Raw genomic sequence first — 13,839 nt, forward strand, 5'->3', positions numbered from 1 at the left:
GGTCTTATAAAGGATTAGGATTTAGGAGGTAGAAATATCAACTGAACATGACACCAAATGATTTATTTTTTTAATAGGTCAAATTGATAGCACTAATATCTACATTGTAATGACTTATTATAAATTATTTTTCTTAGTTATCTACAACTTCTTAGTCACGAAACAATATTAACTAAATAAGGCAACAACTAGTATTAATAAAACGTTACTAGAATAATATAATAGTAAACCAATATGATTCTATAATAGTTAAGATTGTGAACACGACCAATATCAAGATGATTGATACAGTTATACAGGGAAGGTATGCCAGAGGACAGAAATTTTTCGGTCACAGTGATGAATTTAATTAGAAAACAAATGATTATTTTACTGGTGAAGATATCTTTAACGGTTTGTAGTATTATGTATTTAACATAGGTGTTGGCCAACCACTTCATTACTTTACTCATCATTTTACATTATGATGTCTTATTATTTATACCTTAAATAATTTATTTTAATATACCTAAGTAAAAATATTGAAAGTAAAAGCTGGGTAGCTATTTACAGTTAATTACATTATTAATTATGTATCTAAATGATTCCATATAATATATCGTAGTCATAGAAAATAGTTATCAACCAAAGTAAAATAATTATGTAACTATGCCGTCGCCTTTGGCGCAGCCACATTATCAGTTCCTTGTCGTCGCCACTGTCATGATTTATCCTCGTGTGATTCGGACACAATTATTATAGTTTGCGACAAAAGCATTAAACGAACAGATTCGCCTGCTCGGCGAAGTCCTTATCTCAAATGGTGTAGTACTCCGGCGCGAAGTCGTTGGCGAGGTTGCTGAGGAAGTGGAAGTCGGACGAGGAGTTGGAGTTGTCCCCCCCCGCGGCGGCGGCGGCGGCGGCGGCGGCGGGCGCGTGCGTCGCCTCGTAGAACTGCTGGAACGAGCCGTAGCCGTCCGCGCCCGCGCCGCACTCCGCGCCCGCGAACCCCTCCGCCGCCCCCGCGCCCCCCGCGGCCCCCGCGTACCCCGCGCCCTGCCCGCCGCCGTACCCGCCGCTGCCGTCGTAGTACGCGTTCTTCAAGTATTCGTTCCCGTGGGTCTTCTGCGCGTCGGGCGGGTAGTAGGGGTGCGCGTGCTCCGGCGCCGCCTCGTGGTAGTGGTAGCCGTAGTGGCCGCCCGCGTACGCCGCGTGCTCGGGGTAGCCCGCCGCCGCCTGCTCGAAGCCCGCGTGCCCGTAGCCCGCCTGCTCCTTGCCGTAGCCCGCCGGGTAGCCGTAGTTCTGGTACATGTCCTGCGGGTAGGCCTGGCGCGCCAGCCCGTTGCCGCGCGCGCCGGCCGCGGCGTCCGCCCGCGCGAGCTGCCCCCCGCGCGCGTACCCGTGCTGCTCGCCCGCCGGCGCCGCGCCGCCGTACGACTCGTAGCCGCGGTTGCCCTGCTGGTACTGCGACATCTTCCCCACGAACTGCTTCGAATCCATGCGGAAGTCGGGGTGAGGAACGAACTGTCCGGGTGGGGCGTTTCCTCGTATGACGTAGGGCGGCATGGCGTTGGGCACGGGCTGCGTGTGCGGCGGGGCGGGAGGCGCGTGCGGCGGCGAGGGCCGCGGGTAGGGGCCCAGCGGGCTGGCGTGCAGGCTGGCCGGCGTGCCCGGCGCGGACGAGGGCGTGAGGCTCACGGACGAGTACTTGGCGCCGTCGGGCAGGCCGGCCAGCGAGCCCAGCGCGTCCTTGGACGAGGAGGGGGAGACCTTGCAGCCGGCGGCGTCGAGCGACGGGGAGCGCTTGCGCGACTCCTGCTTGATCCGCTTGGCGAGGTGGCGCGGGGCGGCGGCGGGCGGCGCGTCGCGGGAGTCGTCCTCGGCCAGCTTGTCCAGCTCGGCGGAGGAGGCCACGCTGGACGCGCCGTCGCTCGCGAAGCTGTTGTGGTTGGTGGCGCTGGGCGTGTTGTTGTTGCGCGTGCGCAGGCCGGGCTCGGGCGGCTCCTCGCCGCACAGCGCGCCGGGCGGCAGCTCGCAGCCCTGGCAGCTCTTCTTGCCGGACAGCGGCCCGTCGTCCTCGAACATCTTGTCCAGCCCGGTCTTGGAGCTCTTGCCGCCCTCTGAAGTTGTCGAGTCCTTGTCATCGCCGTCTTCGCTTTTGGTTAGCGTTTGGCGTTTGTGTTTCATCCGTCTGTTTTGAAACCAGACTTTCACCTGTAACAAAAAAGAATTAAAGTAGGTGTAAAGTAGGTATTAAAATACTTGTTAGTAGTAGTAGTAGTAGTAGACATCACACTTAATCAGGTAATAACATCACATTCAGATCCAATAAATACAGCATAATAAGTTTATGGTTCATACCTGTCTCTCGGTAAGGTCCAAAGAGGCAGCAATCTCTATCCGTCGCGGCCGACACAGATACTTGTTGAAGTGGAACTCCTTCTCCAGCTCCAGCAGCTGAGTGTTGGTGTAGGCGGTGCGCAGCCGCCGCGGCAGACCATTCTCTGAAACAAAACAAATACATTTCTTTATTGTTTGAATAATTTACTTGTGGAGGTAAATATTCTACCTAAAGCTTGCGAGTGACGATGGGGATATTCCAGGAGCAATTAATAATATTGAAAGCGATTCTTAGAAGCTTTCAATAAACTGGTTTTGAGGTGGTGGCTGGCGTGTGCGCTTTACTTTAATGTAATAACTTGATCGCATGTCGGAGCACCGCCCTTGACGCCATTGTGTCGAAACGGAGCGTACTTTTTACTTGTATTTTACCAGAAAATACGAATTGGAATTCGGAATTCAAATTACAAAAGCTGGGGAATAATAGGGCACGATCGCGTTCGCGTGACGGCTCAGTTTGGTCGCAGGGTTTCCTTTTCGTTTGGGGTATGTCTTATGTCGAGGGGCGAGGGGTGTGTATGCGTCGCGGGGCTCGCGTGCCGGGGGTGGCGGCGCATGATTGACGTGCTCGTCAGCGGAGCGCCTGCTATTGGACAAGCGCAGCTGTCAATCACCCGGAGCTCGGCCCTCGGTGCCGCTCGGCTGCGCTCAGCTCGGTGCTTCACCAACTAACTTCGTACTTTTTGTAAAACTTTTCGCCATAATTATTTTATTACCTATGTACCTTATATTTCTATAAGTTACAAACTTGCTTTTCAGAATCTGAAATGTTCTAAAGCTCTTTTGGGCGTCTTCTAAAACTTGTGAACCTGAAATTTATTACCACTTAGGGATTTCACTATCAGTGTAGTGGACCCGAATCTCGATAGCCCCCGAAAGGCTATCGAGCTTCAGGTCACCAGCTGATTATTTACAGGACTGGAATGTGGAATGAAACCTACCTAACTAGTTAGGTACCTGAAGACAGAATCATTATTGGAAGTAAAGGATGCGGCCTAAAATGCGGCCGAAACACAATAAGTAACCTCAAACTATCTAGGTAGGGTAGTCAACCAGCAACACTATACGTAAGTCTGTCGCCACCTAAACAGTTGAGTTGTCGCCAGTACCCAGACAATGAATGCACGAAAGGTGCAAGTTGGTAAGTTTTTGCTTCATATCATATATTAGGTTGCGATTATGCGGACTCGAGAGCAGCCTCGTATAATGTTCCCATTATCTCGATATGCTTCCGCACCACTGAGCAACTTGCTCACATCTCATACCTTCCTACTGCTGTTGTGGACTTGTGGAGTCTTGTCATTGTATTTGACATCACCATAAACTTTGTTATATGGATTGGAATAATTATTTGGGTCGGTAAGGAAACCACAGTTTTCTGGGGGTTGGTCATTGTCAAGTAGCGGCTGTAGCGGTAATATTAGAATCGTAGCCAAGATGTTGAGGATTGTATATTCAATATAATGATTTTATCTTATCTTAAGGAACAGTTAAATTTCGATGTGATGTGTATAATCCTCATTCGTAAAACCTGTTGACAGGCCAAACCAAATATTTGCAGGCCACCACTACGTAGGTACAGACTCAAGTGATAAATTAACATAGAGTTCATTGAAGCTTGCACAACCCTTGGGCTTCTTGTACTAACAAGCCCAAAACCACATGACATCGTCACCCCTTGTGTCTCTTAACATAAAAGGTGTAAGGGTGAGATTGCGTTGGGGCTAGTCTAAGGTACACGACAGGAGGTCGACAGAAGATTTACGACGGATTAGGAGGCACTTACAGCGGTCAAGAGTCGGCCCGTGCCCTGTAACGCGCTAACATACTACCTTCTGGACACAGCGTTTATTGAATAGATTACAGGTGTTCTTAGGAAATTTATCCTTTTTCTGTGGTATCTAAGTAGGTTACAAACAATTTTAATTTGACTTTTAATTATTCCTTATCTAGTTTTTTAATTGTTTCGTAAGTACTTTACTTACACTGAGTTGCAGAAAGGATCTTTAAGTTAATGTCGGCATTAAATGTATTGTTGCCTTGTTTGACAGTATACGGACAGAAAGAGACAGACATAGATAATGTCGACATTAGCTTAAAGTCCCTTTCTGCAACTCGGCATTAAAGGTATAAATTATAACATTATTAGGCCTATTTTGTAAATTGAATTTTTATGCTCGAATCAAGTTATCCTAAACCACACTATTCCAAACGTTATAGGTACTAGGAAAAAGTACCTAGGTATACATATTCAATTAATTACCGACCTAACTTTAAGTTGGTTCTCAGCACTTTTAACCTATTCCCCAGGGTGCGGCCAAGATAGATCGCTACACATGTATCGCCCCCGGGTAGTTTAAATTATTAATCAAGGGCCGAGGGATTAGCATCGGCCAGTTGGCGGTTAGATTAGACCTTTCACAGACCCTCCGGTTTAAATGTTGCACTTGATACATTTGCTGATATACGTACTTATAGAGGTACCTATTCATGTTACTACTATAGGAGGTGGGATGTGGTGAACTTGGGTAAATTGAAATGGTAGTTACTTTAATTAATTTTAAGTAGGCTTTAACTAATCTTAACCTATGCTATAAGTAAGTAGTTATATTGTTCATACGTGGAACTTGCGTGCATAACTGTAAATGGAGTGAGTAAACAGCTTTTCTTTACCTCAAATTCACAGTGCGGTACACAAACATAAAATATATGTTTTCGGGAGAAAGTTTGTTCATAAACATTGAAAGTAGAGATAAAGTGCTTCGTACACTGATGTTAGTAGCAGAGTGTGACTGTGAAGACGTGACACGCCGCCGCCGCCGCCGTCGCCAGCGCGCGACACTTGATAAAGCACCAAACATTTATTTTGAATATTGTCGTTGCAACGGAAAACTTGCGGAAGGGGCCTCCGCAAAGAAATATTACGTTATGAGGTGTAAAAGGCATAAATGTAAAAATTCAATATTTCAAACGGCGTAAGAGATATTTTTTCCGCAATTTCTTGTTCGCAAACCTAACAATGTCTTGGGGATGTGGGAGATAAGCGACGTTGTGAACGTTCACTGAAGTAGGTAATATTTATTATTTATGTATAAGTATGTAAGTACTTATGTATTTATTTTATTGTCAACGTTATTGCAATTAATAGGAAACCAGAGGCTATGGGACCAAAGCAAAGCAAATGAATAAAAAAGAAGAACAGATTTATTTTAGGTAAGCACAAGTATTATTGCTGTAATGATCGATTTACTCATTCGGTATTACAAATCTTTTCAAGTTGTCAATCGGACGGGCCAATTGGCTGACTAATTAGACAAGACTTCACGAGGCTGAACCACTGTGCGATCCATCGATCATATCTCAGAGGGATTTGTTTTTCCTGTTAAGTATCAGCCTACTTGACATTGTCGCATCAATAACAAGGATTACAGACAGACAGATCCGGGTTGAATTTTCCGATGTTGGAAGAAAATGGGGACGCAGACATGCTACATGGAACATGGAGGAAGAGCGAGTGATGGAACGGAGCTTGATAAAGATCCCAGCTCTGTGCGTTACGTAGGGGAAGGGCATGCTAAAAACGTAAACCATATGCCATACATACTCAGGATGTTATCCATTTTATTTCGCTATCCAGCAAGATCCTAGTTATAACCTTTATATACTTGCAGTTCATCTTTAGTTTTTGTCACATGAATTATCACTATTGTACGGTATGTACATACTAGCAGTTTGTTTTATATCGAGCTCGTAGAATATTTCTACCTACTCCTATCCTGGAATCCATTTAGCGAATACGGGGGGTTATTAAAAGTTGTCGCTGTAGCAGCCGGAGCTAAGTTTCCCAACAGTTTGACAGTTCCATCCCGAGGGAAGAGGATTCGATTTCGACAGTGCGAAAATTCCATTAATCAGGTACAAAGGTTTCATATTACGGAAGATTTTGAACCAATGAAAATTTTAATTTAATAACCTAAATGGCTATATTATTTAGGCCTAAGTTCTTATTAGGTATAGGTACCCTTTTATTAGGGTTTATCTACGACCTTTGCAATCTTCAAAACAGGCAATAAAGACGGGACGGCGACTCCGAATATGCAAAGCTTTTTAAAGACTGTGGGGCATTTAATTGCCCTTGAAAGGGGCGACAAAAAACTCCGAGTCGTAATAAATAACAGTGCACTTTTCATAATCGCAATTGTCGCCGGGAGAATATTTAGTGCGCAGTTAAAAACGATCCGATAGCTACGGCGGGGGCGGCTGGTGTAGCTAGGTAGGTGCACGCTTCATTGATCTCAGCTTGTTGAAAATAATTTGTAAGATTTTCATGAGAGCTTACTTACCTATAATCCTAACTATCCTAACTAATATTATAAATGCGAAAGTAACTGTGTCTGTCTGTCTGTCTGTCTGTTACTCTTTCACGCCAAAACTACTGAACGGATTTGAATGAAATTTGGTATACATGTGGTCTAGACCCTGGTAAAGAACATAGGCTACTTTTTATCCCGGAATTCCAACGGGAATACTTTTTAAGGCGAAGCGAAGCGCGCGGGAACAGCTAGTTTAAAATAAAACAAAAAATCAGAACTTGACCTAGCCTTATCTTAGTGCTACCTAAGGTAAACCTAAGTGCTACTAAAGTAAAAATATGAAAGTTTATGGTTTTAGAAAAGAAGAGCCAATAGAATGAGTTGAGACAATACCTAATTGACGGATGTAATTTGCGGCCGTAATTATTTTGTTGAGGGTGGATTCGTTCAAACATCACGTTACACGAGAATAACTATACCGGAATTAAAATTATACGCGAGTAAATATCTAGGATAAGTACATTTGCATTCTACCAAGTTATACCATGATTAAATTGAATGAACGAGGAACGAAACTGTAATGCAACTAAAATAAAAATAGCTGCGTTTCAAAGCATGCAATAGAAATGACATGCCAACTTAGTTTGAATGGATTATAAAAGTATGAAATTGTTTATGTTTTAATATTTTATTCGCTGTTGTTATTCTGAGACTTTGCCTTTTAACGTACTTTTGTTTATGTTTTGACAGATGTGTTTATATGTCATTATGACGGTTTTCTAATCAGCTGATGTGCTGCCGCCATTACAAAATTACTCTCGGATAAGCTCGTTACACGGTCAATTTTGGCGGTATAACATTTTATTCTTGGGATAAGCTAGTTATCTTGGTTTCAGGTTTGGTAGAATGCAAAATCTGCTTACTCGCGAGTAACTGGTAGTTTACTCGTGAGTAAATAGTTACTCGACGTTGGCCGAATCCGCCCTGAGTCGGATACATAATAATAATAATATTATGTCCCTAATTCCTATTCAGGAACATGAGCTCGATGTAGGTATGTAGGTGTAGGCTTGCTCGAAACTTTATCTGATACTGATCTCTTACTTCTTACCCGCAGTAACTATCCATAAATAGGTGGCTAAATTGAAAAAAAAAGTAGTATAAGTATCAAATTAATTGCTCCCAATATTAAAAATGCCACAGAAAAAGTAGAATTTAGTATGATGAACTACATCCTAGTTGTTTACCAAACAGCGGTCCCCACGAGCCGGCCTATAAATCCAGGAACAGGACCAACGAATGCGGATAGAAAAAAAGACCGTTTAAAAACAAAGAAAACCATTTACAGGAAGCTAAAAGCCGCAAGGAGCGCGAAGGCGGGCGGCTCGGGAATAAATTTTATTTATCAAATAAAAAGGATGGTGGCCGCTCGTTTTTCAGCCACCGGGACATTATCGCTTCTTTTAATTATTATCCCGCCAATATTTTATGCGACAGTACCTATAAACCTCTAGGTATATCTAGTTGTTTGTGGGGACAAGAAACATGGCACTGGCAGTGCCACGCACTGTATTAAAATATTAGTAAAAGCTTTCTTAGTCTGGATTTTTTCCTCAATACTACATATTTGTTAATTCCCGTAAAAAACGTTCATTTTGATAAATTTTTAAACTTATGGATTTTTCAGGATTTATATGTTAGAGTTGAGACAGAGTTCTTACTGCAATTCCTTGCAACTGTGTGGGCGGGACGATTTTTTCAAATTTTGTCTTTTTCAGAATATCACGATTTTCAAATTGCAATTTTGGGTAACTTACAGATCAGTGAGTAAGCATTTAAAATTAAAATCCATGTTAGCATGTAGCGGGGCGGCGGCGAGCCACGCGGCAAGGAGGAAATGAAGGAAAAAAGCGGCGGAAGCTGCTGCCCCCTCCCCCGGCCCCGCCGCACCCCCCGCCGCCAGCTTGTGGCCTTTTAAATGGAAATTTATTGTTAAACACTTCGCCAATGCTACACCAACTACAGACGCTGCCGTTTTTACCCAATTTAAACCTCTCTTTCTTTCTTTCTTATACACAAAACTCAAAGTTACCCAAAAATTTCAAAGTTTTTGTCAAAACTCCGAACTCATTCTTTATGCTAATAAAAGTTACTTAAGTTACAATTAATCCGAGTGGGGTAGCACTTGCTTAAAAGTCAGAACTCTTCGCGAGTACATAAAATTCACTCCGGCCGCTGGCAGGCCGGTTCCCCACAATTGAAAACTCCGAGGGGCCTGATAGGGCACTCACAGTAAAAGTTAAAGCTAATTGCCCTTAAGACATATTTTTAATTTCATTGCCCATTCCTCCTTTCTTAGTGTTTGTTGAAGTTCAGTAAGTCGGTGAGCCGGTGCAGGCAGACGGAAGGGTAGCGAGTAATTGCCATTTTTACGAGATAAGGTCGCAACTTTTAAATGTCGAACATAAATAATGTAGCACTCAAACACGTTTATGTCTTGTGCTTTTTTACACTCTTGAACGATCCCAAGTGAATTTCCTATCAGTCAACTGACCAAGTAAGTTTTAGTCAGGTTCATTAATCTCATTAAATTATTAGCCTTTCCTTACAATTGCGGTCGGACGGGTTCCAAAGGTTCCATGCTCTCGGCCAGTGTGTATCCAACTATGTTTTTTTCGTCTGCATGAATAGCTGGAGCCGCGTCGTGGGAGCCACAAAGCACGTGGCTCAAAGCGGCCCGGTAGCCGCCTCGCATTGTACCAGCTCTGAGCCTTCGCTCAATCTGTCATTTCATTTTCATAAATGAATCATTCTTCATTTGAATGCCGACGGATTTTTTCTTGGACTCGCTGACCTGCCCACCGCGGGGGTCGCCTATGACTGATGGTATTTTAATGGTTTATTTTCTTTACAATTTCCGTATCACCAACTACCGGCCGTAGTTTCGGCTACTGTAGTTGAGCACAGAAATGTCTTTGCGGAATCGAAATTTGTTTGTCCGTTTCACATTGTAACAAAGGGTTGTGCAAACAATACGTTAGTGTTTTCAAAGAATGCAATTAGGGACTGCAATTTTCTTCCGTAGTGTTTATATATCAGTGAGTAGGTATAGGCCTATTGTCATTACTAATAACATAGAGTTAAGAGTAGTTAAGACTAAGTCGCATTTTAAATCTTGCTATATTATGATGTATAAAGTATTTTGAAGTTACATTTCAGTTTTACATAATATTAATTTATATTTAATCATTTCCTTCATGGCATTAAGAGAACTTAACATGAATTAACTAATCAAACATTTAGTTTCCATCTCAGGCTTACACAAAAACAACACTGCATTCGTCAGCGGAAATATCCTACAGGAGCGATGCAGCAGTTTCAATCAGCGAATAGAACACATTGTTTTTCAAATATCTGTTTTTTTACCACGAGCAGGACATTCAAGTAGGTAAAATGTCAATAGATGTCGCTGACAGTCTTGATGAATGAGCTCGACCGTTATGCGCCTGCGCACCGTATAGCGGAGTTACAGTAGCTCCGTTCTTGCTTAGTTAAATGCTCTTAAGTTTGCTGCTATCATTCTATACCGAAGGAATAGTTTTAATGGATATGTAAAATGACGACGTTGTAGTAAGTTAATAACTGTACCTTTATTATACCACTAGGCACTCATCATTAGCTTCATTCACACAACAGAGAGATAAAAGAAACAATCATCCCTTTTAAGATATAACACACAGGGAACTTAAATAACTGTAGAAATAGAAACATAATAAGGTATAACTAAATAAATTTCATTTCTAAAAACTAGTATATTCAAATTGTCTACTTCAAAAAATAAATAGCCTTGTAGGAAATAAAATATTTTTTCTTAGTAACTATGTATTCCTAAAAGTGTATCTATTTTCGTAGCACCGATTGTCACACGTTTGACACGTTAAACGATTTTCTATATTTTCTTATTCTATTGTGGAGAGAAGAGTTATTTTAGAGTTTGTATTTTAAGTTCAAACTGATTGACATTTCTGTAAATAGAAACATAGACGTCCGTTAAAACACGTGTATTTATGAGTTTCTTAGGATTAACGACGATTGGGTTTTTTAAAAATTTGTTATCCTAATATAAATATAAAATTATTTATTTTAATATATTCTTTAACCAGTTTAACCTGTAAATATAGACCAGGTACTTACACATATTTAACATAAGTTTTTAATTATTATTTGTCTATTTTAATCTAAATGTATGATGATATGTATTTTTAGCTGGTTTGTGCTTAAATAAATTATAATAATAGGTACCTACGTATATTCTGTACGAGTGTATAAAATAAATTTTGTCTAACTCTTTTTATCAATTATAACGTAGTTAATATAATACACATTTGCCGTCTGTCACTAATTGAATTACCTATCACGAAGAAGCTGAAAGGTAGACATAATTTACGTAGTAATAAAATACTGTTTCGGTGCGAGCGGTGGTAGCTCAGTCGGGTACCTATATAAGCGCCCGCTTCTCGCGCCAGAGATGCGGGTTCGAATCTTGGCGCTGACATGTACCAATGAGTTCTTTTCTGAATTTAAGTACAATGTATACCATCGCTCTTACGGTGAAGGAAAACATCGTGAGGAAACCTGCATATCTAGATTTAGCACATCTAGATATGTGAACCCACCAACCCACAGTGGACCAGCGTGGTGGGAAATGGTCCAAGCTTAGGAAGGCAGTTTAGACCTTGGGGATATGCACAAAGGTTCCACTCGAGATAGCCAGGTGCAGGTACTTACACCCCTACAGAGAATAGAATAGAATATAATAGAATAATACTGTTTCTACCAAACTACAAAAAAAATGCAAAAATAAGCTTTCAAATAAAATAGAGATCAAGCGGGAGGCGTTGAAAGACGCACTGTCAAAGACAACGTGATAGGAACACGCTGTCACAGTTGTTGATACAACTCGAGGATCCGAGTGTCAACTAGAATCTACCCTTATTATTTAACACTTTCGACTTGTTCATTTTAAAACTGGTATAAAAAATATATTATGTTTTGTTTTCCAATGAAGTTTGAAAATAATATGTTGAAAAGTGTACCTACCTGATATTGTTAAATAAAACACTGATCTAATAGGTAGGTACTCAATACTCAATAGGTAGGTAGGTAGTAGGTAGATACATTTTATATCAATCTAGACTAGATTCTCTACTGCTTTCCCCATAGGTATGGCTGACTCCGATAATGAAAATGACTGTTGTGTAAATAGATATACAATTAAAGACTTTTTATGGCAACATGGCATTATGAAGCTTTTTAATCACATGTTTTCATGAATTCATATTTCGATCCGTAAGATTGGACTATCTGCAACTTTTTTGAATGATAATAACATATAAAATTGTCAGCGTTACCAACGTGTTACAAAGAAAACTTTTTATTGCAGCCAATAATAGCATTCATATTCGCAGTTGGGCGATTTCTGAGAAAGTTTGGTCAAATCGGGGGCGAGCGGGCGATATGCTGTGCTGAGAGCTAAACTTTGTCACATATCGTTGTCTTCGAGCCAACTTCTGCAGTTTCACAAGCCAAGAATATCTACAGAGTTACACAAATTCTTATCACAAGAACCGTAGTTAAACCTAACCTATTCAAAAGTTCTGTTGACCAAACTTTTCACCCATGTTGTCAATATACGACGACTACGAAACTTGTGAGACTAAACTATAAAGTGTATCACAATATTTAAGTGGCCATCAAAACGTGCTCAGACCACAATAAGTTAGCAAGTCGTTCCCAACTCATGGGGGCTTCATTAAGGCGGCATGCGGCATGATGGCCGATGTCCAAACTCGGCCCGTTATGGCCAGCGTGGCCCCTGGCCGGCCAGTCCATCGAGTGGGCAACTGCCGCGGCTGGCGCAACTTTCCTCTTGAATATTCCGCTCGCGTCCCCACTACTTGTTTATGGATGGCCGCTGTGGCAAATTTAGTCCCGGTTTTGCGGTTTCGCAAGTTTCGTGCGAATGTCCCCTTAACTGTCGTCCGGTAAGATTTACTGGACACTTGCGAACGAGTTAAATTATGTGGAACATTGCGTTATGGTGCTAATGTTTTGTATGTTTTCCTTGTCCTTTGCTTTTTTATCAGTTTTTTGGTATGATTATGATGCAAGTTTGTTTGTAGGGACAATATTTGTTAAGTAAACGAAGGGAGATCGTTGTTAGAGCGGCGGTGGCGGTGAGGGCGAGAAGTGCAAGTCACTCATGTCGATATCTGGGCACAGAGGGCGCTGGGTGCCTGTTTTTGCACTAAGCGGCTCCGTACTACTGCACATCGTACAAACGGTCGAGTTAGCGTAACAAATGGTAGTTCGGTGTGGAGTTTCTTGGGGGCGATGGTGTTAGATATTGCGCTTCTAATGACTATTAAGCTTTTTGTTATCTGTTTATTGGTTTTGTTTACGCAATCTGTTGGTTTTTACCCTGCAGATCAACGTTATGGTCAGTTCTAGCTAGATATTTAACACGAATTGCTGTGTTATTGATATAATATAAAAAACAGCCTACAAAATTATATTTAAAAAACATGACTCGGTGTATTTTACAGTAGGCTAGGTACAAAGATGTAAATGGCATACAAGTAAAAATATAAAAGCTGGCAGTGTTCCGGTAGCGTCGGCAGCGGCGGCGGCGGCGGCGGCGGCGCTGATTGCGACGTGCGGTGACGAGGCACGCTCTACATTTGCATCGCAGTAGGGTCAGAAAAAAGTTCCTATGATAATATCACCCGTCACCCGAAAGGTCCGAGTGTGCCAAAATATATTAAGGCTGTCACTAAAGCTGGAAGAAAATCAGAATCTGTCAAATCTAGTGAGGGGGGGTTGAGGTATGCGGGGCGTTCTACGGACAATGACATGAAATTTTAACATAGTACTCGAAAACATAAAAGTGAAGACATGCCACTTTGTTAAAAATATACTAAGTAAGTAATATTGTTTTGTGATACGAAAATATTTATTTTTATTTGAAAGTATTTTTAATATTTAATAATTAATTATATATAAAGTCGTACCCGTGCCGATATTTATACAGGTTGTTGCAAAAAGGGTTTAATACTATGCCGAAACCTACGTGTGCAGCATGTTATTG

General features: G+C 41.8%; 1 protein-coding gene across 1 annotated transcript in view; it reads right to left on the reverse strand.

Annotated features, from left to right (window-relative positions):
• Positions 1-118: 118 nt before the first annotated feature.
• Positions 119-13,839, reverse strand: part of LOC105384919 (homeotic protein proboscipedia) — a 47,366-nt gene continuing 33,645 nt past the window's right edge. The window contains exons 3-4 of the mRNA XM_038119778.2: positions 2,341-2,483; positions 119-2,193 (exon numbers count right to left, since the gene is read on the reverse strand). Of these exons, the coding sequence (XP_037975706.2) occupies positions 796-2,193; positions 2,341-2,483 (1,541 nt within the window). The 3' untranslated portion in view covers positions 119-795. The remainder of the gene's footprint in view (positions 2,194-2,340; positions 2,484-13,839) is intronic.

Source organism: Plutella xylostella, chromosome 6 (genome assembly GCF_932276165.1).
Source record: "Plutella xylostella chromosome 6, ilPluXylo3.1, whole genome shotgun sequence".
Classification (NCBI taxonomy): Eukaryota; Metazoa; Arthropoda; class Insecta; order Lepidoptera; family Plutellidae; genus Plutella; species Plutella xylostella.